This window comes from Telopea speciosissima, chromosome 8 (genome assembly GCF_018873765.1).
Source record: "Telopea speciosissima isolate NSW1024214 ecotype Mountain lineage chromosome 8, Tspe_v1, whole genome shotgun sequence".
In the NCBI taxonomy this organism is placed as follows: Eukaryota; Viridiplantae; Streptophyta; class Magnoliopsida; order Proteales; family Proteaceae; genus Telopea; species Telopea speciosissima.
In genome coordinates this window covers 442,025-470,003 of record NC_057923.1, presented here as the reverse complement: position 1 = coordinate 470,003, position 27,979 = coordinate 442,025, and the positions used below count along the sequence as shown (strand labels likewise).

General features: G+C 38.5%; 1 protein-coding gene across 1 annotated transcript; it reads left to right on the top strand.

The window, feature by feature from the left end:
- The first annotated feature begins 988 nt into the window (after window positions 1-988).
- LOC122671079 (DNA repair RAD52-like protein 2, chloroplastic) lies at window positions 989-24,145 on the top strand. The gene is made up of 4 exons (XM_043868175.1): window positions 989-1,344; window positions 2,068-2,105; window positions 2,969-3,060; window positions 23,892-24,145. The coding sequence occupies exons 1-4, from the start codon at window positions 989-991 to the stop codon at window positions 24,036-24,038; spliced, it is 633 nt and encodes a 210-aa protein (XP_043724110.1). The 3' UTR covers window positions 24,039-24,145.
- Window positions 24,146-27,979: the final 3,834 nt, after the last annotated feature.

The following is a 27,979-nucleotide window of genomic DNA, read 5'->3' as shown; positions in this document are numbered from 1 at the left end:
AGACCATAATCGTATTCTTGGAGGGATTTGTTTTGCGTTTTTTCTTCTTTAAATTTTGAGGTTTTTTTTTTTTGGGTCACAAAACTACACTTAAGTTAAAAAGCATTAAATGCATGTAGTTCGTGTATAATATGGGTACACTTAAAAAGTATGTTTTTTTATCATATATACAAAAATATACGATAGAATATGTTTTTTATAATCAAACATTCGAATACACGTATAATACACAAATTTACTAATTAAGAGTTTAAGAAATATATTTTTTTATCATATATATAAAAAATATACAATAGAATATATTTTTTATAATCAAACGGTTCGATTACACATATAATACACGAACTTACTAATTAAGAGTTTTAACTGGTTGGGTACCCTACCCCTTACCTAGCGGGAACATGCTAGTCTGACGCAGAGGATAGGGTCCAGCAGTGTAAGGTCAAATATAATGTTCCCTATTATTACAAAAAAAAATTCGGAGAGGAGCCCGTGCTTCTTCGCCCCATGGGGGTAGCTGATCCGGATTCGGCCATGAATAGGGGAGGGTGACCCAGTAATTGCTCCAACGTTTTAATAGGTGAATGGATCAGCAGACGAGGACAGCACAGAGGCTTAGGCAGATATGATCCCACACGTCCTATGTCGGGACATGATCCAAACTCTGAGTTTGGTAGGTAGAGAGGGAGGTAGGTCATCGGTGGACTGTTGAGTGCAGAATGGAGGGTGGAGAGTGACACTGATGCATACTACTGGAGAGAGTGCTGCTGGCCTTTCACGTAACGTAGTACCTGACTATCTATCCATCACAGACGGCCAAATTGGGGCAAACTGTTGGTTTTGGCTGTAAAGTAATTAATAGAAGATCAACGGTATCTTCCACTCCTCCCATAAGGCCATAAGCCCTGCTGTCCAGGTTGGGTATAATTCTTCGTACCTATTCGTTCCGTCTTTGTTATATAGTTCTATCCATCTATCTATCTGTCTAATGGCCGTACAAAACGCCATTTTTCCTAAGAAATCCGTCTTTCCGTGGACGGAGAATCGTGTCCCGGCCATCTCTTCCACTCTATGCTGTTCCTGTTCTTCCAATGAGCTCCGAATCTCTCGGTATAGACGCGACAGAAGGTCGTCGAGGTTGCTCGTTGTTCGGGCTCTGGAAAATATCAGCGGCGGCGAAGGCGGAGGCAACGCAGCTAAGAAATCAGCAGTGCCCAAATCGAACTACGTGGTGCCTTTGGACAAGTCGTCGTGCATTATGCGCCCCCTTGCTGAGATCCTCAGAGACCTCAACAAAAAGGTCTCCGATAAGATCATCAACCCCGATAGCAACTATATTCCATGGTAAGAACAATGTCGAAAAACTTGATGCATACTTTGTATGCTGGTTTTGCTTCTCGATATTTCTAATGATTTGTGTTGTGCTTACTGATCGCCGACATTTTGCACAAGGAACGACTTTGGTTTCGTTTTGTGGAATATCTATAGAGAGGATTTGTGTGAGTTTGTCTCTATATCTGAGAGTCTTTCTGAGATCATGAGTGTATCTCTGAATCGTGATGGTACATGTATAATTTTCTTTATTTCTTTCGTCTGTCTCTTCTTATTTGGGTATGGAGTATTGTTATGTGTCTCTCGAATTCTTGTACCCGTTCCGAAATATTTTGGTGGCCACCCGAATGGGATTTTTACTCTGAGCGCGGAGGCTCATAATTTTTCTCCTCCATTCATCGGTACCTTGCAACCCGATGGAGAAGTATTTATATTCTTTATCGGTCTTGTTGTAAAGTTAGTGAGATTTGGGGTTTTTTAATTTAGGATTTCTGGGAGAGAGCAGCAGTGCCGTTTGAGTATTCTTGAGAAATCTTCATTGTAACTTTTTCTATCACTTAGTGAAACATCTTCAGCTTTGCCCGTGGACGTAGTACTCGCATTGGTGTGTGAACCACATTAAATCTTTTTGTCATCTTGCTCTGTTTTTTTTTTAGTTCATGTTTTTTTTTTATTTTTGTTTTAACAAGAATGAAATGATCTAATTGAGTTGGTGTTACCCGCGTATTTCTACAGGTACCATGCCAACCGAATGTTGAGCTTCTACGCCCCAGGTGGACCCCTCTTTGTAACTCTTGTTCGCTCATTTCCTTTTCTTTTTTTTTCAAGTTCCAACCTTTGTGTTTAATTAGCAGAGTTAACCTCCTGAATCATCTTATTCAGTCAGGTTCCACACCATGTGACTGGTTTCCTAGGAAGATTGTCTTATTTCGTTGCATTAAGACCTTCTCTAACACTTGGGGAGTTGGGGTGATACATTGATCTTGGGAGAATAGGTTGGCTACGAGATCCAGGGCTTCTTGTTCAGCCATGTGATCTCCCCATCAGTTCTGTGCCTCATAAGTCTATTCCTGTTGAAATTCTGACTATATGGAGATTTTACTTTTGCCACCTTGGAGGATCTATTGGCTGAGCTTACCACATGAATCGAGGGTGATATGGCCAACATGAGGGGTTGCCATGTGCAATATTCTCATGTTGTACATATTCCTTTGCTATGAATCAATTGGCAGACACTTTCCCCCAGCTTCTGTAAGAAGCTTGCTTGTCGCTTGTAGTGCAAGGCATAGCAAATCCAGAGCAATCCCCTTCATTATTAAACCTCTGGATCTGCTGTGTACAGCAGCACCATTGTCTGTGTCATTTTTGAGGAAAGAGGATGACCTGGAGAAGCATGCGACCCATTTATATGGCTAGTTGAACTGTTGGGTGACTTTATGTTCTCTATTATGTTTGGCTACTTAAATCTTGATGGGATCGTTAAACTCCATTCAGTTTAGGTTTATGATTTTCTTAAGCTTACGGTTGAGCAGTTATCCTTTTTATTTCCACATAAGAAACATATATATTTTTTCTCTATGGGTATAAGTAATGAAACATGCTGGCATTGTTTTTAATCAATTTTTTTATTTTCTAGGTTGGTGTGGAGAAATTCGTGATGTTATATTTACAGACAATGGAAGTGTAACTGTGGTGTATCGTGTCACCATACATGGATCTGATGGAGAGGTGTGCCTTCTTGTATTTGGATTCTCATCATTAGGGTAGGCAACATTTGAAATGACCTGTCAATTTGAGATGAACACTTTTTAGATCTGTGTCAGGTTGTTTGGGCCAATTTCTTAACTATGAGAAACGAATAATAACTAAACATGTTATTTTCATGTTGAGCATGCTAAACCTGAAACTAACCCCTATAACCTGTTCATTACCTTTTTAGGTTCTTTGGAATTTAGATCTGTGTCAGGTTGTTTGGGCCAATTTCATGACTATGAGAAACGAATAATAACTGAACATGTCATTTTCATGTTTTCTTTTGGGTGAATTTGTTATTTTTATTTTCATGTTGAGCATGCTAAACCTGAAACTAACCCCTATAACCCGTTCATTACCTTTTTAGGTTCTTTGGAATTATGATAGTTATAAAGTCAAGTTACCGTTAAGACTTTTTAATGTAAGCCTCTACTTCTTGGTAGAGTTTTTTTTTTTTCCCTCATTTTTTTCATTTTTTTATAAATCATTTTCATGTTGTTTCTTGTTGAGATGTGTTATGTTGGGGAAGGGGGAGAGGATGCGATGCTGGTTGACTTGTCTAGAAAATAGAATCTTATATTTGGCAGCTGAGTTAGCATCCAAAAAGATTCCACATGATAACCTAAAGAGCCAACTAATTGGCGAAGATTAGAGACAATCCAGATTCTATGATGCTGGATTGACAATAACATGAGGTTCATCAAATTAATCTTGTCAGGCCCTTAAAATTCAATGACGCTGGCCTGCCATTAAGACTCTTGCTATCTACTTCATCTGTCCTGTGGATCCTGAAGATTTTTATGGACTCACTATATGAAGGACACTTGATAATGTGGTGTTAATCTGTTATGTTACTTCTAACTTATTATTATTATTATTATTATATTGGGTAGTTATCCATGTAACAATGGAAGATGATGTTTTTGAAAATCACAAAATAAATCTGAGCCATCCGTTTTTAAGATTTTTTTAATCGCATGGGAAGATCAACCTGAATATGTAAGTCACAGAGGAGACCTTGGAGCCAGAGAGGTTCACAAATCCTATGGGCCATAGCCCTAAACTCAGCTTCAGCATTAGACCTGGCCACAACTGCCTGCTTTTTGCTCCTCCAAGTAACCAAGTTACCACCAACAAAGGTGCAATAACTTAAAGTGGATAGTCTGTCATCTGGACACCCTGCCCAATCGTCATCAGTAAAAGCTTCAACCTAAAGATGCTTATGAGGAGTAAAGAGGATACCCTTGCCAAGAGAAGACTTCAAATATCTCAAAATCCTATAGGCAACCTCAAGATGTGAAGTATAGGGATCATGCATATATTGACTGACAACACTAACTGAGAAGGCTATATCTGGCCGAGTGTGGGATAAATATATCAAACGTCCCACCAACCTTTGGTAACCACCCTTATCAACAGGTTCTCCTTCCTTACTTTTTAGATGAGTATATGGTTCCAAGGGCGAATCAGCAGGCTTACACCCTAACATTCCAATGTCAATCAATAAATCAAGAGTACACTTTCTCTGAGAAAGAGAGATGCCTTGGGCTGAATGGCAATCTCTATCCCAAGAAAATATTGAAGCTTCCCTAAACCTTTGACCTCAAACTCAGTTCCCAAATACTTCTTGAGTTTGCTGATTTCCTCATTATCACTCCTAGTAATTACCATGTCATCCACATAGACTAACAGAACAGTATGTGCTGTCCAACCTTCTTGATGAATAGAGTATGATTTGCATTACTCTATTTGTACCCAATAGACACCATGGCTCTATGAAAACGCCCAAACCATGCTCTAGGTGACTGCTTTAAACCATACAGGCCTTCTTAAAATGACATACCTTCCCATGAGTTTTTGGAGTAGGAAAACCAGTAGGAATCTCCATATACACCTCTTCCTCTAAATCTCCATGTAGGAAAGCATTTTTTACATCAAGTTGTAGAAAATCCCATCCAAGGTTTACAGCATAAGAAATAATTACCTTCACTGTATTCATCTTTACGACTGGGACGAAGGTCTCCTGATAGTCAATCCCACAAATTTGGGTGAAGCCTCTGGCAATCAGCCTAGCCTTGTATCTCTCAACATCCATCAGCCTTCTGCTTAACAGCAAAGACCCATTTACAGCCTACAGGTTTCTTCCCAGGTGGAAGAGACACCAATTCCCAAGTCTTATTCTTTCCCAAGGCCTTCATTTCCTCATGCACTGCATCTTTCCACTTTGACTGAGCTAAAGCCTCTTGCCAGGTGTTAGGAATAGAAATAGAGGCTAAAGAGGAAACAAAGGTATAAAAAGAAAGGGAAAGAGAATTGTATGACACAACATTAGAAATGGGATGCTGAATACACATTCTCTTAGGCTTACAAATTGCAATAGGGAGATCAATACTAGGATCAGAAGCAAGCTTACCAGTAGAAAGACTCGAAACAGGCTCTTCCGATTGAGGTGGTTCAGTGGTTGTCGTGGTATTTTTATGCCAAATTCCCCTACTTCCCCTAGAAAAGGTCTACAAAGTGTTGGGCTCCCCCTGGATTGCAATTTGCTCCTATTCTTGCCTTGTTATACCATCCTCAAGTTCAATGGATGGATCTTCCACTACAGAGGCAATGAGGCATACACATCCAATGGGGCAATCAAGTCCTCTTTACTAACAGCCTTCCCCTGAAGAGGACTAGGAGTCGGAAAATAGGCCTTGGATTCTCGAAAACAACATCCATGGTAACCAACAACTTGCGTGTAGGAGGATGATAACATTTATGACCCTTCTGGGTAGTAGAATAACCCAAGAAAATACAACAGAGACCCTTAGGATCAAATTTCCCATAAACATGATGATTGCGAGCAAAGACTACACAACTAAAGACCTTGGGAGGAACAATGAAAGAAGAAGATCCCAAGAGAACATCAAGCGGGCAGAGGGCATCAAGAACCCAGAGAACAGCTGGTTAATGAGATAGGCGGCAGAAAGAATTGGTATTACCCCAAAATTGGGGAGGAACAGCCATGGTAAACATAAGAGACCGAGCTACTTCCAAGAGATGGCGGTTTTTGCTTTCAGCTACACCATTCTGGGCAGGGGTATCAACACAAGAAATCTGGTGAATTATCCCATGGGAAGAGAGATAGGTTTGAAACGAAGTCTCCATATACTCTCCCATTATCAGAATGCATGATTTTTACACGGGCATCAAACTGAGTTACAATCATTTTATGAAATAGTTTGAAATAAGAAAAACATCACGTTTTTTGGTGCATAAGATAAACCCATGTGGTGCAATTGAAGCAATCAATAATTGTAACAAACCATCTTAAACCAGAAGTAGAAACACAACCGGTAAGGCCCCACACATCAGAATGAATTAAATTGAAAGGATGTAAACTTCTATTATCAGAAATAGGAAAAGCAACACGAGTTTGCTTGGCAAAAATGCAAGCATCACAAGAAAGAGTAAGAGAAATACGACTTTTAACTAAACTGGGAAATAAAGCAGCTAAAACATGCAAAGGACTGAAGGAGGGTGACCAAGCCGACGATGCCACCGATGGAGTTCGGCCAATGCAGAAGCCGAGGGGTCAGAAGTAAAAGACTGGGAAGTCAAAGCAGATGCTGAAGAGGAACCATCCAGCATATAGAGCCCATCAACCACTTTACCACTACCAATCGTATGATCCGTTTTCAAGTCCTGAAAAAGACAATGAGTGGGAAAAAAAGTTACTTTGCAGTTTAGATCACGGGTAAGACTACAATAAATTAGTAGTAAATTTAGGTACATGTAAAACTGAAGAAAGAATTAAAGGAGTACACTTAATGGTGTCCTTCCCAGAAACAGAGGAAAGAGAACCATCAACGATTCTAAATTTATAGGAACCAGAAATAGGAGAAAATTGCAAAAATTGAGAAGAGGAACCTGTCATGTGATTGGTGGAGCCAGAGTCAATAATCCAATAATTGGACATGATTGATGTAAAATTGCCACTACAAATACCTGGTGTGGAAGAAGATGGAGTGGAAGTGGAAAGTCCTGGCAGAGAGGTAGCCGATGCAGCCGAAGGTGTGGAAACAGAGTAGGTGTCCAGTCGAGTCATAAGATGCCACAAGTGCTGATTAAATTCCTCCTGGAAAGGGGCTGCTTTGTATTGCTCTCCTCAGAAGTCTGATGTGCCCTGGAAGTAGAACGAACCTGACCACGTCCTTTGGTATCATTGGGACGCCCATGAAGTTTCCATATCACTCTCTAGTATGTCGTTTTCTTTCCACAAAAATCACATTTCAAGGGAAGATGATCAGTAGTGGACCGATCACTGACAGGGCGAGGAAGAGTTCCACGAGAAGGCTGTTGTGGGCTACTAAACAAGGTAGAGCGCTCTTGGGAAACAGTATTGGATAACCTAGAGAGGGGTGAATAGGTTATCACTAGTGAATTTATGTCCTTTTTAAAATTTCTTTGAAAAATAAATAAGAAAGAGAGAAAGCGAGTGCGCAAATAGAGGACACAAAGAATTTATAGTGGTTCGGCTGAACTTAGCCTATGTCCACTCCTCTCAACCTTGAGAGAATTCACTAGTTTCTTCCTTTCAGTACAGTAAGTGGGAAGAACACCTTTACAATCTTTTTACACGGGATAAGAGGATCTCAATCTTTTAAGGATAAGAGAATCCGAATCTTATAAGGACAAGAGAATCCTTGCAATGCCTAAGTACAGTCTAGGCCAATGCAACCAATGCTTTATAAACTTAAAAGCATAAACTAAATACAAGAGAAATAAAGGTAAAAATACCTAGGCAAGGAGTGTGATGTGTACTCCTTGCAAGTGCCAAATAATGCGAATGTATGCTTGCACAATGAAGATCTTCTTATAAGAGTTAAGAGTGTGAGCTTAGGAAGATTCTTTAGCCTTTGAAGTCAATTCTTGAATAATGTGGACAAGACTTCAATTAGAGAGCAATAATCACTTTTCACCTTTCTCAAAAGTAGGATTTTGGACTGTAGTTGATTCATGAAAAGGTCTGACATGTTCTCTATTTATAGGCTCATTAATGGCCTAAAGAAAATGTGCAAAATGTGTTCTAACGGATCTATTTTTCACCAATCCAGTCGACGGGATCCTAGCCGTTGGAGAATATAGCCGTTAAAAACTAGCCGTTTGAAAGTTACAGGGGAGTCCCACTTGATCCGGTCGACTGGATCATCTATGGGAACGTACCCGTGCAGCTACTGCCAGACCCGGTCGATCCATACACTGAGATCCGGTCGACCGGATGCTCAGACCGGATCACAGTCAAGGTTGGATTATGACTGTTTGGCTGAGGGGATTGGTCCGGGACTATTTCCAATCAATTTGGTCCTATTTAAGGGTCATGGAGGGGTTCATTTACAACCTCCTAAGGTCTCTAAGTAATGCATATGCTCATTCATTTATTTCAACCAAGTGCGATTACAATCATGCAGTGAGTGTTCTAAGAGTGCACACGAGCATCTTCGTCATTCTTCAATCTTCAAGAACTCTTTTGATGTCTTCTATGCTTGTCAAGCTTTGTCATGCTTTCATGGTCAGTTCTTGAACTTCTCTTTATTATCTTTTTTTACTTTCTGTCTTCAAGTTTCATATCTTATTTTCCTGCAGACATAGAGACACACACAAGACCTTGTCTACATGTTTGTTATCATCAAAACACTTATGGAGATGGGGTTAGAATACCCCAACAATCTCCCCCTTTTTTATGATGACAAACATATGATTTGGTAACAATATATATAACATAGTATTCATTATCAAAATATCAAAGTTGTCAAACCATGCATCAAAATCATATCCACCAAGTATATGCAGTCATATAAAATCCAAATCATAATCATTAATCAGAACTCTTCTCCCCCTTTGTCAACACCAAAAAGGGTAGAGAAGGCTCTCCCTGCATAGTAGAGTTATATGATAAAGAGAGGATAATGGCAGCCAAAACATATAAAATCCATAATAAGCCAATCAAAGAGTCTAATTCAAAGATACCACACAGGTAGAAAGCAAATAGTCTAAATCAAAACACTCTCCCCCTAGAGAAGTGCAACAGTGTAAAAGATGCGTCAAATCAAAATTTAGGTGCCTAAATAGTACAAACCAAGGTGGCTTTTTAAACCAAACAGGAGTAAATAAAACTAATCATCTGCAGGAGGGTCAAAAATATGGAAATGCTGAGTGATCATCCTAAGCTGTGCCATGATCTCCTTGTTTCCTCCACGAAGAGCTGCGAACTGATCATCAAATCCCTGCAGACGGGAGTCAAGCTTCTCCTGGTACGCAACAAACTCAGCCCTGGTCACATAATCTCCATCATCACTATCATCCTCATCAGAAGCATCGCTAACAATAATGGATGAAGAGGCTTGCTTGCACCTGGCTTGGCGACCAGCAGGAGGAGGAGGAACATCGGATCCGCTAGTAGTAGGAATGCCCATTTTCTTCAAGGTAGAAGAATCAATTGCAGAAGGATTTGAAGTTGGAATTTCGTCAGATAGATCAACCTCAAAATGCTTGAAGATAACTGTTAGGAACCGACTATAGGGAGGCTTGCCTTGGAGTCCCTTTCAGCAGCCAATTCCATAATTTTCATAATCACATAGGGAAGACAAATTTGGTGAGTATTGGCAATGCACCAAATGAGATATGCCTGGAAACGGGTAGCTGCATCTCTATGCCCACCAAGTGGGAGGATATTATAGGTCAAAATCAAATTGACTACCCTAGGAATGTCTCCAAGATGAATAGCAGTAAGACCCTTGGTTTCCCCCAAATAATTCTTGAAAATTGAACCATACACTGCATCAACATCCATAAATCCTGTAGGGGAAGTCTTGGTACGGAGATACTTTTGTTCTCCAGAGTCATCAACCCCAATTATTTGGGCAAGTTCCACAGTGTCGAAGGAAGTATATTTGCCCTTAACTAGGGAGGTGATGGTGTAGTCACCTTCAACACCAACTACTTTGAGATTGCAATAAAATAGTTGAACAAGCCTAGTATAGGCTTTCTCTTGGGGATAGAGAATAGCATCCCAACCCAACATCTCAAAGAAAGTGTTTATCTCACAAGGAAGAATGGCATTGAGTTCGATAACACTTACTAGCCTTTCTCGAATGAGTTTCTTCAGTTGAAATTCCTTCCACCAAATCGATGCCTTCTTCGAGATGAACAGAGTTCCATCATATTGATCATTCTTTGAAGCCACAGTCTTTCTCTTCTTTGAGGATTCTCCTTTTGAAGCCATTGAGAGCAAGGGTTTTGAGAAAGAGGGATTGGAAAGGATTTTGAGAAGTAAAGGTGTGAAAAACTAGAGATTTGATGGTGAGACTAGAGATTTGATGGTGAGAATGAGTTTGGATCACCAAAAAAGCAAAAATCTTCAAGGATTTGGCAAGATGTTGCCCTAGAAACTCAAAAGAGGGGTTTGGGAGAGAAGATAGATGGGTTTTGGAAAGTTAGAAATGAGCCTTTTGAGTCTCGGTTTTGGTTAAAAAGGCAATTTTTCCGCGATCCGGTCGACCGGATGACCTTAAATAGGCCATTTTAGCCAGTCAACCCTGGATTTTGATCGTGAGATCGATTGGGACAGACTCCAAGGATGGTTCTCAATCAAAAGGGTTACACATACCTAATTCTCGACGAAGATTGCAGAAACGTTCTTCGGACAGAGGTTTGGTGAAGATATCTGCAACTTGTTTTTCTGTTTCAATGTGTTCGAGTACAACTTCTCCCTTTTGGACAGTGTCTCGAAGAAAATGATGACGAACATCTATATGTTTTGCTCTTGAGTGAAGAATTGGGTTTTTGCTTAGATTGATTGCGCTAGTGCTGTCGCATAATATTTTTGAAGGATTGTATTGGAGTCCATAATCTTGAAGAGTCTGACGCATCCAAAGGATTTGGGCACAACATCTGCCAGCTGCTGTGTATTCAGCTTCGGTAGTTGAGAGTGCCACACAGTTTTGCTTCTTGCTGAACCAAGAAACCAAACATGATCCAAGAAAGTGGCAAGTACCACTTGTGCTCTTGCGATCAATATGACAACCAGCAAAGTTTGCATCAGAAAAGCTAAGTAATTCAAAGTTGTTCATTGGATACCATAATCCTATATCAATTGTTCCTTTCAAATATTTAAAAATTCTTTTAACCGCGCTAAGATGTGATTGCATAGGATTAGCTAAAAATCTAGCACAAGCACACACACTGAACATGATATCTGGCCTACTTGCAGTTAAATATAACAAACTTCCAATCATACCTCGATAACGAGTCGGATCAACAGGGGTTCCATTCTCATCTTTTGAGAGAGTTATTGAGGTACTCATGGGTGTGTTAGAGGCCTTTTGGGAATTAATATCAAATTTCTTTAGCAATTCCTTTATATATTTAGATTGGTTGATAAAGATCCCATTTTCTGTTTGTTTGATCTGAAGGCCTAAAAAGAAATTAAATTCACCCATTAAACTCATTTCAAACTTACTTTTCATGCAATTGCTAAATTCAATGCATAGTGAATCATCAGTAGCACCAAATATATTATCATCAACATATATTTGCACTATAATCATATTAGAGCCCTTACGTTTAACAAATAATGTAGTATCTATTTTACCAATGGTATAAGCATTTTCTATAAAAAATGTCTTCAATCTGTCATACCATGCCCTTGGTGCCTGTTTAAGTCCATATAAAGTTTTCTTTAATCTAAAAACATGATTAGGATGAGAAGAGCTTTCAAAACCAGGAGGTTGAGATACATACACTTCTTCTTCAATAAACCCATTCAAGAAAGCACTTTTCACATCCATTTGAAAAAGTTTAAAATTTTTATGACAAGCAAAAACTAGGAGCATTCTAATGGCTTCTAATCTAGCAACAGGGGCATATGTCTCATCAAAATCAATTCCCTCCTGCTGATTATATCCTTGAGCCACTAGTCTAGCTTTATTTCTTACCACAATACCATTTTCATCCAATTTATTTCTGAATACCTATTTTGTTCCAATTATGGATTTATTCTTGGGTTTGGGCACAAGCTCTTAAACATCATTTCTTTCGAATTGATGAAGTTCTTCTTACATAGCCAAAATCCAATCATTATCCATCAAGGCTTCTTTTATGTTCTTAGGCTCTACCATGGATTGAAATGCAGAAAAATTGCAAGTGTTTTGAAGCTTAGACCTAGTTTGAATACTTGATTCAAAGTCACCAATAACTTGTTCTAATGGATGATTCTTTAAAGGTCTAACTTATTTGGGAAGCTCCAAAGGATTTTCTTTAGAGGTTTCTATAGGGGAATCTTCTTTCAAAGAAGTGGTCTCAACTCTTTTTGAAATTTCAGAAATGACATCCTCATCCTCATCAACTAGAGGTTTATATTTTTCTTTTGGAGGAGAAATATCAAGTCTAATGTTCATAGATTCCTCTACAACTAAGGTGTTTTTGTTGAATACTCTATAAGCACGGCTATTGCTAGAGTACCCAAGAAAAATTCCTTCATCTGATTTTTCATCAAATTTACCTTTGGAGTCTTTGGTATTCAAAATAAAGCATTTACATCCAAAGATTTGAAAATAGTTAACTTTGGGCTTCTTTCCAAAATAAAGCTCATAGGGTGTTTTCAATAGGATTTTTCGAATCAAAACACGATTTAAAACTTAACATGCAGTATTCACAGCTTCAACCCAAAAATATTTAGGTAGAGAATATTCACTAAGCATAGTCCGGGCAGTCTCTTGAAGAGATCTATTTTTCCTTTCAACAACCCCATTGGATTGGGGTGTTCTAGGAGCAGAGAAATTATGGGTGATGCCTTCAACATCACAATATTTCCCAAATTGGTTTGAGTTGTCAAACTCACCACCATGATCACTTCTTATTGTAGTGACCAAATAGCCTTTTTTATTTTGAATTTTCTTACACAGTTTGGTAAATTCATTAAAAACATCATTTTTGTGTCTAAGAAAGCAAGTTCAAGTATATCTAGAATAATCATCAACAATGACAAATGTGTATACTTTACCACTCATGCTTGGAATAGGAATAGGGCCAAAGAGATCCAAATGGAGAAGTTCAAGTGGTCTAGAAGTTGAAACAATGTTCTTAGATTTGTGAGAAACTTTAACTTGTTTACCCTTTTGGCATGCATCACAAAAATAATTCTTGTCAAATTTTAGTTTGGATAAGTTTTGAACAAGATCCTTGGAATTTATTGAATGAATCAATTTGATATTTACATGTCCAAGTTTTCTATGCCAAACACTTGAATCTTCATAGGAAACTAAACAAGTATTGCTAGAACTAGCTTCATCAATAATGCAAGTATATATGTTATTATTTGTAGTTCCTTTCAATACTACTTTGTTATTTGCATCCAAAACTAGACAATGTGAAACATCAAAACTTACTTTATATCCAACGCTACATAGTTGACTTACATTAAGTAGGTTATAGGCAAGTTTATTTACCAGATAGACGTTTGATATGATGGTACCTCCAATGTTGATATTTCCAATGCCGATTATCTTTCCTTTTCCATTGTCTCCAAAGGTCACCCATCCTCCATCATACTTTCTCAACTTTGTAAATAACTTTGTATTTGCGGTCATATGCTTGGAGCATCCACTGTCGATGTACCACTCTACTTGTCCTTTGCTCTTCAAGCATACCTACAAAACAAAGTTTACACATGCATTGGTCCCCACATTCTGTTGGGTCCATTGTTGTTAGAGTTGAGAGATTCCTTAGGTACCCAAACTGTCTTGAAATTAGGACTATAGTTTGTGTCCGGAACATAGTTCTTAGGTTGTTGGTACCTAGGGTCACAAATGTCAAATGGAGATGGTGCCCTTTTCTGCCTTTGTGGTCTTTGGTTATTGAAGGAGTTTTGTGTCCTTCTACCTCTTTGGAATCTTTGATGGTCATAAAGTCTATATGAGTTATACTTCATATATGGCCTATGGTTTGGTTGAGGTCTATAGCTTCTTTCCACAGAGTATGGAGCATATGGCCTATAATATTGACCTTGAGGTCTTTGAGGTCTTTGAGGTACATATTCCCTTTGAGGTCTATTCCTTCTTTGAGAGGTATATTGAAATGCATGATGATGTTGATTTCTATACCTTTGATTTCTATGCTCTTGATTTCTATATCCTTGATTCCTTGAAGGGGGAACATGAGAAGTTGACGTTTGACCTTGGTATGTTCTTCCCTCTACCACTTTTTCTTTACCTTTGGCATGGTATGGGATTTTTCCACTATAGCCTAAACCTTCTTTGTCTTGTGGTGACTTTTGAGGGGTACTAAGGAGAGTGTCTAAAGATTTTTTACCTTTGGTGAAGGTTAGCAAAGCTGACGTCAATCTCCCATTTTCTCCTTCGAGTTGGGCAATATAGATCCGTAGGTCATCTATTTTATTGTTCAACTCTATTACTTCATTTTCTAAAAAGGAGTTTGAAGCTTCAAGCTTTCGACTTGCCTCATAGAGAGCTTCAAATCCCTTTTCAATATCATCTTCATCTGTCATCCATATCTATCTCATCAATTGAATCACTATATTTAGAATTAAAAGTAAGATAGGCCGAACTTACCTCTATGTCATCTTCTGTTGCTATAAGAGCTAGATTTGTGACTTCTTCATCAGAATCCCCTACCACTTCTTCTTCACTTGAGTCCCATGAAATTTCAGCGGTATAAGCTTTTTTCTTTTCTTGTTCTTTTGGGCACTCAGTTCTAAAGTGGCCAGACTTTCTACAGTCATAGCAGACAATATCTTTCTTAGAAGGAAAAGTTTTACCTTTGCTTGCTTGTCCCTTATTGAAGTAATTGCCTCCTTTCCTTTTGAGAAATTTTTGAAATTTCTTGGTGATAAGAGACATTTCCTTTTCTGAGAAATTGATATCCTCTTCTTCATTGCTCTCTTCTTCATTGCTCTCTTCGTCTGATGATTTAGTTGTCTTGAGAGTTATTGTCTTCTTCTTTGGTTCTTTTATTTCCGACTATCTTTCATCTTCATTCAATTCTATTTCGTGAGTAAGAAGAGATCCAAGCAGTTCGTCCAGGCTCACTTTGTCGAGGTCCTTTGCTTCCTTAATGGCTGTTACTTTCGGTCTCCACTTGGGGGGAAGTGACCTGAGAATTTTTCTCACATTTTCGGACTTGGTATATGTTTTACCCAAGCCCTTCAACTTGTTGGAGATGTTAGTAAAACGCAAAAACATACTAGAAATGATCTCATTTTCTAACATTTTAAACAGTTCATATTCATGTACTAATTTATCAATCTTGGATTCTTTTACTTGTGAGGTTCCTTCATATGAAACCATAAGTGTATCCCAAATTTCTTTAGCTGTTTCATACATGGCTATTTTATAAAATTTGGAATCAGTCAAGGCATATTGTAGGAAGGTGATAGCTTTGAAATTGTACCGAATTTTCTCCTTTTCAGCAGGAGTCAATTCAGAGGTTTCTTTAGGTACACTTTCACCATCTACAATTAGGGGTGTCAATGGGTCGGGTTGGGCTAGGCCTGCCTAAACCTTGACCCTGACCCTGACCCAACCCTGGCAGGGCCAAGAAACCCTCAACCCTGGCCCGACCCTGCCAGGGTTTTTCTCTGGCCCGGCCCGGCCCGACCCGACCCGACCCATTGCAGCAGCATTCTGGAAATTCAAATTCTTGGGCAGAGATTGAAATTAAGCTGCTATTTCCCAAAAACAAAATACGATCATCACCAATGCTTTGAATTGGGATCCACTTTGCTGGCTTGCTCTCCTCATCATCCAATTTGCGAACCCAAAACTTGATAGTTTTGAAATCGTATGGTGGGTGGACAACGATATCTTTGTAATCATCGGCATCTTCACTGTTATCAACTTCAACTTCTTCGTCGTCCTCGTAACGCCACTTGTAATGCCTTAAAACAAGGAATAACTCCCCTAATGATTCCACCAAATAAGACATGTCGCATATTCTCCGTTCCCGACCACTGATTTCCTTCCCAATTGGGATTAGGGTTTCAGAAGAAGAAGTGAAGTCATAAGTTACAACATGTCCGTGATTGCTAACAGCATAGAGTAGTAGTCCCTTATAGAATATTACATCTTCAAAACAACGCCAGTTTTGAATAGTTGAATCGTTGGGGGGCATTTGAACGCATCCACTGTAAATAGCCAGCCTTGAGAAGATCCACAACACCACTTATTCTGAATCTCTGGGATGTGAAGTCCATTATTAATCTTCTTTCGACTTGAAAGATTAAAGAAGGGTCGGATTTTAGTGGTGTCATTGTCAGGGGGAAGCATCAGAAATATTGGAAGTAGACGACTACGGGGACAATGCTTATAAAGAATTCAGGGTCGGGTCCGGGCCGGGCCGGGCTAGGCCCGCCTCCTTTAGCCCGACCCGACCCGACCCTGCCAGGGTCAGCCAAAATCTCAACCCTGACCCGCCCTTCAGGCTGACAGATCAGGGTCGGGTTCAGGCCGGGCTCAAGGCGGGTTCGGGCGGGTTCGGGCCAGCCGGGTATTATTGACACCCCTATCTACAGTCTTATTGAAAGAGTATGGTCCATGTTCAATTACATGCCAAACTTCAAGATTATGTGCACATGTGAAGTTCCGGAATCTAATTTTCCATTAAGGAAAATTGTCTCCATTGAACAAGGGAGGTCTAGAGACATTTAGTCCCTCAAGAGGATTGGTGTAATGCGATCTCATAGATCTTAGTCTCAATCAAAATGAGCTCCCGTTCTGATACCACTTGTTGGATAACCTAGAGGGGGGTGAATAGGATATCACTAGTGAATTTATGTCCTTTTTAAAATTTCTTTGAAAAATAAATAAGATAGAGAGAGAGTGTGCAAATAGAGAATACAAAGAATTTATAATGGTTCGGCTAAACTTAGCCTACGTCCACTCCTCTTAACCTGAGCTTTGAGAGAATTCACTAGTTTCTTCCTTTCAGTACAGTAGGTGGGAAGAACACCTTTACAATCTTTTTACATGGGATAAGAGGATCCCAAACTTTTAAGGATAAAAGAATCCGAATCTTATAAGGACAAGAGAATCCTTGCAATGCCTAAGTACAGTCTAGGCCAATGCAACCAATGCTTTATAAACTTAAAAGCATAAACTAAATACAAGAGAAATAAAGGTAAAAATACCTAGGCAAGGAGTGTGATGTGTACTTGCAAGTGCCAAATGATGCGAATGTATGCTCGCACAATGAAGATCTTCTTATAAGAGTTAGGAGTGTGAGCTTAGGAAGATTCTTTAGCCTTTGAAGTCAATTCTTGAATAATGCGGACAAGGCTTCAATTAGAGAGCAATAATCATTTTTCACCTTTCTCAAAAGTAAGATTTTGGACTGTAGTTGATTCATGAAAAGGTCTGACATGTTCTCTATTTATAGGCTTATTAATGGCCTAAAGAACATGTGCAAAATGTATTCTAACAGATCTAATTTTCACCTATCCGGTCGACCGGATCCTAGCCGTTGGAGAATATAGCCGTTAAAAACTAGCCGTTTGAAAGTTACAGAGGCATCCGGCCGATGTCCGGTCAACCGGATCATCGTCCCACTTGATCCGGTCGACCGGATCATCTATGGGAACGTACCCGTGCAGCTATTGCCAAATCCAGTCGATCCATACACTGAGATCCGGTCGACCGGATCACAGTCAAGGCTGGATTATGACTGTTAGGCTGAGGGGATTGGTTCGGGACTTTTTCCAATCAATTTGGTCCTATTTAAGGGTCATGGAGGGGTTCATTTACAACCTCCTAAGGTCTCTAAGTAATGCATATGCTCATTCATTTATTTCATGCAAGTGCAATTACAATCATGCAGTGAGTGTTCTAAGAGTGCACACAAGCATCTTCGTCATTCTTTAATCTTCAAGAACTCTTTTGATGTCTTCTATGCTTGTCAAGCTTTGTCATGCTTTCATGGTCAGTTTTTGAACTTCTTTTTATTATCTTTTCTTACTTTATGTCTTCAAGTTTCATATCTTATTTTCTTGTCGACATAGAGACACACACAAGACCTTGTCTACATGTTTGTTATCATCAAAACACTTATGGAGGTGGGGTTAGAATACCCCAACAAACAGGATGAACCATGACAGTATGATGCCCTTCCTCAGATTGAACTATAGCATATGCATGTTCCAATGTAAGGAAAGGCTCTCTATTCAAGACATGCATCCTGATATGGTCATACTCCATATTGAGGCCAGCAAGAAATCAAAGACACGAAGACCTTCCCACTTCTTGAAGGTTGTAGCATCCACATCACAGACAACAGTAAATGGCCCATAAAAATCAATTTACCTCTCAGTTTAGAATAACACTATGAAAGAGAGTTCATGTTGCTTGGTGGCATGAATTTTCTGACAAAGCTCATAATATTGGGCAGTATTACCCACTTTAGAGTAAGTATTTTTCGTTGTCTTCCAAATCTTGGTAGTAGTGTCAAGAAGAAGGTACCCACTGGCAATCTCATCCATGGAATTAATGAGATAAGACATCACACAGAATTTGGATGTCATCCACTTATCTTAGGTAGTACCAGCATCAACAAGCATTGTAGTTGTTCTTGTGATATAACCAGAAAGACCACAGGAACCAATAGCCAGAAAGCAAGATCTCGACCACATAAGATAATTCGTCCCATTTAATTTGACAGGACTCACAAGGAACGGAAGAAGCTTACGGGAGGTTCTTCCATCAGTTCCCGTGGAAGCAATAGAAATTTTTGACTCCATAGTGTTGTTGAAGAATAAGACGCCCACAAAACAACTCGACCTTCACAACTAGGATCCCACAAGATCATCAACAAAAATCCCACACAAAGGGATTTAAAACATATCACCCACAGGGAAAGCCCTTGGTGGGAGTCAAATCACCACCAAGGGAAAGATAACAAAGCCAGCAGCAGGTACTGGCGGCGGCAGCAAGAAGCATTGGCGGTAGTCGCTGGCGAAAAAGGGCTAGATGGAGGCGCTAGCAGGTGTCACCGGTGATGGTGATGGCGATAGAGGCGGGAGGCAGAGGCGGTGCTGGCTAGCAAAGCTTGTGGCCAGAGGAGAGAAGCCGCGAGGAAGAGAGAGGAGAGAAGCCGCGAGGAAGAGAGAGGAGGTGGAGGCGCTGGCGTCGCTAGTTCAAAAACCGAGAAAGAGAAGAAAAAAAAATGAGGAGAGAGAGAAAGGGGTTCTAGGGTTGCGTGTACGGCATAGGGTTGGAATCCTAATGTGGACCCTAGCTTTGATACCATGTGGAAATAACGAGTGAATGGCTTGTGAAATTAATGTTTACAGCCCTCTCATTTATAATAGATGTGAGAACATTCCAGTATGAGTACAAGGACAATAATACCCCTATTACAAAAATAGGGTTGGAATCCTAATGTGGACCCTAGCTTTGATACCATGTGGAAATAACAAGTGAATGGCTTGTGAAATTAATGTTTACAGCCCTCTCATTTATAATAGATGTGAGAACATTCCAGTATGAGTACAAGGACAATAATACCCCTATTACAAAAATACTACCCTTGAACCCAAATTACAACGGTTATTTTTTCACTTTTGGGAAAAAAAAAAACCTAGTAAGTTAATGTGATTTTGGTGCTGTATAAAAGCTTATCAGGTTAGCTTCCTAATGAGATGCATATCATGTGATTTCGAGTTATATTGCAAAAGTAATGTTCAGTTAACTAAGAGGCTGTCAGTTTGTGGTGGGTTTTGTCTTTATGAAGTTGAATTTTCTTATTAGGATTCTTATTTATTTAGAGTCAATTTCAAAGTTTTGCACTTATTTGTTTGGGAAAAGTGTTAAGCACTCATTGGAGTTGCTAAAAAAAATGAAATTGTAGATATATTAGTAGGATTTGGGTCGAGATACGTAGTGTTTATCTTTATTTTAGTAGTAGCAAAAATAATTGCAATCTATGGATTTTTTTTTTTTTTTTTTGTTGGAGCTATTGTAGTTCAGAGTGTTTGGTGATGGAAAGAGAGTATTTGGTTGCCCATGGTTATTACTGCTGGTTGGCTGTTTTAGTTGTTGACATTGCTAATTATTGCGGTCAGGTTGCTCTCTTGCTGCTGCTCTTGCAATCCTTGTTCTTTTCATGCTTATATTCAAGTGTTTTGGTGTTATTATGTGTACAAAACGTCAAATCTGCTCTTAATAGGAAGGGTTTTGGTTCATTTCAAGCATTAAACTATTAGTAGGGTTAGTTTATAAACAACAAAAGAGTTGATTCATTAACTAAACTACATCAGATATTAATGGAAAATCACCCGTGGCTTCAAGTAATGATGTTTCTTCTTGAAAGGTCCATTTCAACTCAAGGGAGGTTTTGCATGGGCAATTCTCCTTTGACTTTCTTTTCATTACATAGAATATCCCTTCATTAAGACTATTTTGGAAGGTTATTTACTTATTAATTTATTTTGCTTGCTTTTGGTGCCATTTGAAAGATCCTTCTGTTACATTCTAAACAATTCCAAGTGTTATGTTTTCAAGCTATACTGGGAGCGTTTTGGCCAATATACTGATTGGGTTTTAATTTGTGGGTAGATTTATATTTTAGGACTGTAGGAGAAAAAAAATCTTAAGAAGACCCGACCCACTCCTGGGCTTGGCAACTCAGTTTTGATTGCAATGTGTGAAGTTCTGCAAAATATTTTATTTTCCCAAGGAGTTGAAATGAAATGAATGCAAAATTTCCGTTGAAATTGTCAAATATGAAATATTTAAATTACAAGTATTCGTTAAATACTGAAATGTCACATTAAAAAACAACTTTTTAGTTTCAATATGAAACAGCCTGGAAGTGTGCAGGGTTGCTGGAAAAACTTATTTTGGGTCAAATCAAAAAAACAATGGTAGCAAAGGGTCTCTGATTGCGTTCTACCCCCCCCCCCCCATACACCATCAACAACAACATTGGAAAAATAATTGAAAGAAATAAAGCCTTGATACCTGGAATTTTTTTATAAAAAAAAAATTGGTTTAAAAGAATAAAAATACAAGAAATTATAAACATATTTTCCTTCTCCAACATGCTTGCAATTAACTGTGAAACAGCATTATAGTGTTTCATATAATTAAACATACTAATGTGATAAAATATAGCTCATTCTGTTTTAACATGATTTTATTGTTTTAGGTGCATGACGTGTGATATGCATCTTAAAGTTGTAGTAGAATAACTTATATTAGTCAAAATAATCAATACATACGTGATACACAATCTACTTACCTTTGAAACTGTAAAATCATGTTGGAGCCTACATCTGTAAAGGATAAGGGTGAGGCCATCAGTTTCTATACACGAGAACAACAACTCTGCCTTATCCTAACTAAATGGGGGCTGGGTACATGGATCCTTGCCCTCCAATCAGCTCTATTCGAGGTCATATTTGATACAAGGCCTAAGATATGCATTTCTTTCTTCACCACTTCTAGGGTCATTTTGGGTCTGCCCTCGGCTCTTTTAGTTCCTTCAATCTGAATAAAATCACTCTTCCATACTGGAGCATCCTAAGGCCTTCGTTGAACATGGCCATGCTTCCTCAAGCGACTTTCTTGTAGCTTATCATGTATTAGAGCTACTCCCAAATCAGCTTTAATATGATCATTCCTCAGTTTATCCTTCCTAGTTTTGCCACTCATCAATCTCAACATGAGCTTACCTATATGATACTTCTTAATTGACATTATTTCCCCACCATACATCATAGCCAGTGGTATGACTGTCCTATAAAAAAAAAAATTAATTTTTTGAGGAATATGTCGATCACATAATACTCCAGACGCACCTCTCCACTTCATCCAATTTATTTTAATTCTCTGTGAAATATCATCCTCTATATCACCTTGTTTATTTATGATAGAGCTTAGATACCTAAAATAATCACTTTACGAAATCTCCCTCATTAGTTTTTCACCACTTCATTATCCTAGTGTAACTAAAATTACACACCATATAATTCGTCTTAGTTCTACTTATCTTAAAACTTTTTTATTCCAAGATCTCCACAACTCCAACTTGGCGTTAATCCATGCTTTTGTGTCATCCACCAAAACAATATCGTCAGCAAAAAGCAGACACCAAAGAACCTCATCTTGAATGTCTCTGGTTAAATCATCCTTGATAAGCGCAAACAAATAAGGGATTAAAGCTGATCTTTGTTGTAATCTAATTGTAATTGGGAATTCACTATCTTGACTTCCCCACAGTTCTTACATTAGTCACCACAATATCATACACATGTTTAATTATGTCCACATATTTAATTGAAACACTTCTCTAGTACTTGCCAGATTAGCTCTCTAGGGATTCTATCATAAGCGTTTTCTAGGTTAATAAAGACCATATGGAGATCCTTCTTGTAATCTCTAAATTTTTCCATGAATCTTCTAAATAAATAGCTTTTGTCATGGATCTTCCTGACATAAATCAAGTTAGTTCTCTGTAATAGTTGTTTCTTGTCTCAGGTGGGTTTCAATTACTCTCTCACATAATTTCATAGTGTGACTAATTAGTTTTATGCCTCTATAGTTATTACAACTCTGAATATCACATTTATTTGTAAATCGGAACCACAATGCTTCTCCTTCATTCATCTGGCATTTTCCTTATGCTCATAATCCTATTAAACAACTTGGTTAGCCAAGATAAACCGCAGATCCTACGCTCTTCCACACTTCTATTGGAACCTCATTTGGGCCTGGGGTCTTGCCTGGACATGTGGTGCCTTGATGGTTAATGCAGTCCTTCAGAACATTATTACTTGAAATGTCTTCATTTAGTAGGCTATAGAAATAATCTTTTCATCTCTCCTTCTGTCCTCAGTCCTTATTAGTACTTTACCATCTTCACTTTTAATACATCTAACATTGTTGATATCTCTACTCATCGTTGCCCTCTAATGCATCCCTTATTAGATAGCTTTTTCCCCTTCCTTGGTGCGTAGATTGTTATAAAGATCTTCATATTTCTTTGTCCTTGATAAAGCCTCTTGATGCTGCCACTATAGAATTTGTTATTTCTAGAACTCCCTTTGGTTAGGGCATAAAACTGGTTATATCTAGATTTTGTCCATGCGTATCTGATTCAGATCCATACTGTCTTGAGCATATATAGTTGGGATCCTGATCCAACTTGGATCAATGTACGATCGGAGGTTCTGCCTGACATTATATCTTTCAGGCATAGTTTTCACGGTGTCTAGATCATCCTAGGTGTTGGAAGAGAGAAAAAATTAAAGCGACACTGACAAGAAGACAATGCACCACCCTAGGCGACGGCTAGGCAACCAAGGCACCCTTCCAGCAAAGGGAACCTAGACGCCTTGACAACTATGCTTTCAGGTAACGAAAAGATGTTTAATTTCTGTTGACATTGTATCTTATCGTCACTAAACTTGGTGTGAAGTAATCTGTATTGAAGTCACATCATCGAACTTTGTAGTCCATGGCTACGTGATCTGTTTATTGGCCTTCCTGTGAGACCTGTTAAAACTTACAAATTGAGAGAATGGCATTCAGCCAAAAAATAAAGGAACGGAAAATAGCGACGAGATTAATCAAAGAAAGTAGATATAAAGTTCTCCATTGCATGTGTATGTAAGAAAATGATTCATGTAATCTTCTTTATTGCATGTGTATGTAAGAAAATGATTCATGTAATCAAACATCAAGCAGTTGTTAGGCCGGCCTTAGTTTTACTACCATAAACTAGATCAGATATTTTGACTATTCTAAATACTGATGCAGGCACACCGTGAATCAACTGGGACAGTAACCTCGAGCGATGGCAGTATTGAAGATCCAGTTGCCACAGCAGAGGAAATAGCTTTCTGCAGAGCTTGTGCGCGGTTTGGTCTTGGTCTATATTTATATCATGAAGATGAAACGTTATAGAAAACATCAGAGTTCCGTTTCCTAACAAGTCCCCAATAAGTAGTTCTACATTTCTATGAAACAAATTCTGGGTTTTAACTTGTTGACTTTGTTGTGAGTTGAGATTATACATATATGCCTTCCAGTTTATGTAAATATAGAGATTTGGGGAGTGGGGAGTGGGGAGTGGGGAGTGGGGAGTGGTTATCCAGAAGTTGCATGTTTTGAATGAAATATCGTAATTGAGATTTGTTCAAATGTTAAGCTTCTGGCAAAAGCAATTATTCTTTTTTGAATTCCATCCTGCCGTCCGTTGCAAGCTTATTGTGCCAATAACTGAAGTGCTTTTCCTTCTGGTGGAAATTGAATAGCTCATTCACTCTTCTAGGTTTCTTTTCACCGTGATATGGGATCCTGTGAGGTGCAGCGTTCTGCATGTGTTTTATTCACCTGCTATAAACTGAATGGTACTTCGTTGGTTTTCTTGATCCTCTCGCTGTATTAGACAAGATTGTCCTCTTAGTCTTCACCTTTTTCTTCTAGCCATGGAAGGTGTATCGTGTTTGCTTAATATCTACAGGGATATGAATTTTTTTTCAAGGTATTAAGTTAAACAGTTACTGTTCTGAAATTTCTCATCTTCTCTTTGCAGCCAATGTGTTCGTTCTTTTGCAGGTCTACTCGGAATGATCTTCATACTATTAAAGCTGTTTTGGGTCTTTCAGGACTTTTCTGACTAGGAAATCAATTTGAGAAGAGTGGCGTTTTCTTTAGTTCTGCAGCCCCTCATGAATTTAGGAATTTCTAACATTCCTTCCTCTGCCCTTTATTTAGGCACCCTTCTAGTTATGGGTAGATAAAAGACACTGGCATTCCCACCCTTGATTGATCTTGTCAAATCTCGATTATTTGGTTAGAAAATTCTCTTTTTTTGTTTTTCTTATGACAGGCAGGAAGGGGGGTCTTGGTCAAATCTGTCCTTCAATCTATTCCAACGCATCTTATGTCATCTTTCCGGATCAAATTTGCAACCAATTAGATATTCTGTTTCAAAAAAATTACGCCTATTAGCTGGGAGTCCTTGTGCCAGCCCAAAAACTTTGGAGGTCTTGGTTTTTTTTATGGACTTTGGTGGTCTTGGTTTCTGCTCAAGCTCGGTCCCCATAAATATAGTAAGGCACTTATTGTTAAACTTGCTTGGAGTTTATTAGTCTCTTGCCCTTCAGCAGTTTGGAAGCATATTCTTAAAAATCTCTATGTCCATCATATCTCATTGATGTGCAAACTCGGTTTAAATCTAGGTCAGTTGTTTGGAATGGTACCTGAAAATTATCGCTTCTCTTACGTTCCATTCTATGAGGAATCCCTTTCTATCTGGGCGGAATCGTGGATTCCTTCCTTACCTATGTTTATGATTCCACCATCAATTACCCCCAACCTTCTTTCACGAAGGTGAATAGTTCATAATCCATGGATCCTGGAATGCCCTTCTCCTCCAAGCTATATTTCCATCAAGGATTGCTTAGCTTATTCAATCTATCCCGCTTGGTGCTACACAACCAGCTTGTGACACAATATATTCCCCACTTTCCAAGTCTGGGGATGTCACTACCAAATTTGTGCCATCCTATATTTCGTGCTGTCATTAGTCCTCGAGTCCCTCTTTTCTTTTTCCGGATGTCTGCACGTCTTTATCGAAACTCCAATTACATTGAAAGTTTTAATTATTCCTCCAGAAAGTCTTGAGGGGTGGTTAGTTCTAAAATCGAAGTCCAACATTATGCTGATATTGATCATATTTGTTCCGAAGAATTTGAGGTTGATTGGCATATACATCATATTATCCTGTTAGTTTTCTGTTATTTAATAAGGCCCACTCTAGTGTACGGAAAATAGATTGGGCCAGCCTAGTATGAGATAGGTTAAAGGGTTTGATTTAACACGTTCCATCAGTTTCGGAGCTTTTGGCGTATCGTATTAGGCAATCATGGGATTATCTTCATGATTATCCATGAGAAACCAAAACAAAAAAGTACCAAAATTTTTTATCAAAACTTTCTCTTTCTTGTCTCATAAAATTAGGGTTAATCAAGAAGAGAAAAGAACATCTCTTTTCATCCCATCCCTGAATGCACAGTAGAAAGAGATCGATTCGGGTGTTCTTTCGCATCTTATGAATATCATATAAAGAAACTCAATGCATAAATAAAAACATTAAGATTCGTTAACCTGGCCTCAAGTGCTACTCTCCTACAAATAATGGTTCTTCTCACAATGAACACTTCAAGAAAACCCTTTCTTGAATCTTCTTGATGCAGTCAAAGATTCCCAAATCAAATAACTAACTTCTCCAAGAACTAGAAAGATCCAATCTTTCAAGAAACCAGGGTTTTCCAAAACCCTAAAACAACTCTCCACCCAATAGAAGACAAGAGCAAGAGAGAAGAGAGGGAGAGAGAATTTGTGGAGGGAGAGGGACAGAAAATTCGATCAAGCATGCTTGGCCGGTCCTCTCCCTAGGTTTAAATAGATGGGGCTCTAAAGAGCTCCCATGCCAATTTTTCCAGCGAGAGTCTACATTCTCTCTCCTTAAATTTGACTTGAAACCTAATGGGCTTTCTTGATGGATTTCAAATTGGTGAAGAAGTAGAATCTAAAAAGGAATTAAAACAATTAATAAATTTAATCTTTAATGAATTTTTAAATAATTGCATCACACCAATTCAAAATTAGATAAATAAATTATTAACTAGCAAATCCCAGAAATACCTTCGCATAATAACAACTTATTATGCTCCAACTCTCCATTAAACATCATCATCATTATAGACTAAAGCATATATCTCAATACTGTCAAACCTCATTCCATAATACATGTCCATATTAGAATGCCATTGTACATGATTGGAATCTGCAAAACACGATTAAATTCTTTAGGCAAAAGGTTTCATACACGGTTGTGTAAACCGTGTATGTGAGAGGGTGGGAATTTCAAGGTATTAATTAATGAGTGGGTATTTATGTCTTTTCCAACTTTTTGTAAGAGACTTCCTCCTGTACACGGTTTACACGACTGTGTACAAAACCTTTCCCCAATTCTTTAATCAAATATAAATATATTCTCATTTAATGTAAAAATAAGTTTTGCAAATCATTTCTAAAATGGTATAGGATCCTAATTCTCATCCGACCATCAACAGACAAACTATCTTTGATGTTTCCCAATCAGGTAGTGGAGACCATGTTGAGTAACTCTTTTACTCGCAAAATGTTCCCGCATTCACAGAACACCGGCTTCAGTTCTCTTGAAATTTAGTCATTGATGAACCAAAGAACGTGTTTACATTTTGCAATGACAAGACCCTCTCAGGTACTGGGTCTCGGTGACACATGTTTATTCCAAACCTACATCCAGCAGTCATACATGAGGGAATCGACACATGTAGATTCTTCACCAATACACACCAATATGTGTACTTGCATTCGTACCCTGACATCATCATGTCTAGGCATACCCAATGCGACAACTTTATGATAAAGATGTCCAGTCCAAATTCTAGTCGCAACTACCATTTTAAGTGTAAACTTACAAACATACATTGCTCAAAAAATTTATATCACGTGACAATATTAAACCAAAATATATAAAGCGTTCAATACACAACAAATCGGGTTGAACCAGATTTGATGGACATATATATATATCCAACATATCGGTGAAATACCTAACATTTTCTAAGATGATTTGGTTTATAGGGCCCTTGAGTATGCGTACAGAGACTCTCCATGCTCCCTCCCTCTATCTTAATTTTTCACATTAATTTATCAAATAATTCCACAACAAAAATAGTAAGTGTTGGCTTTTTCGAGTTGCGACTGTTAACTTTTTACTTTATTTAGCATGCACGTAATCAATTATGTTCTCATAATATTCTTCATGTGCCACAATAAGTTGTATCTCT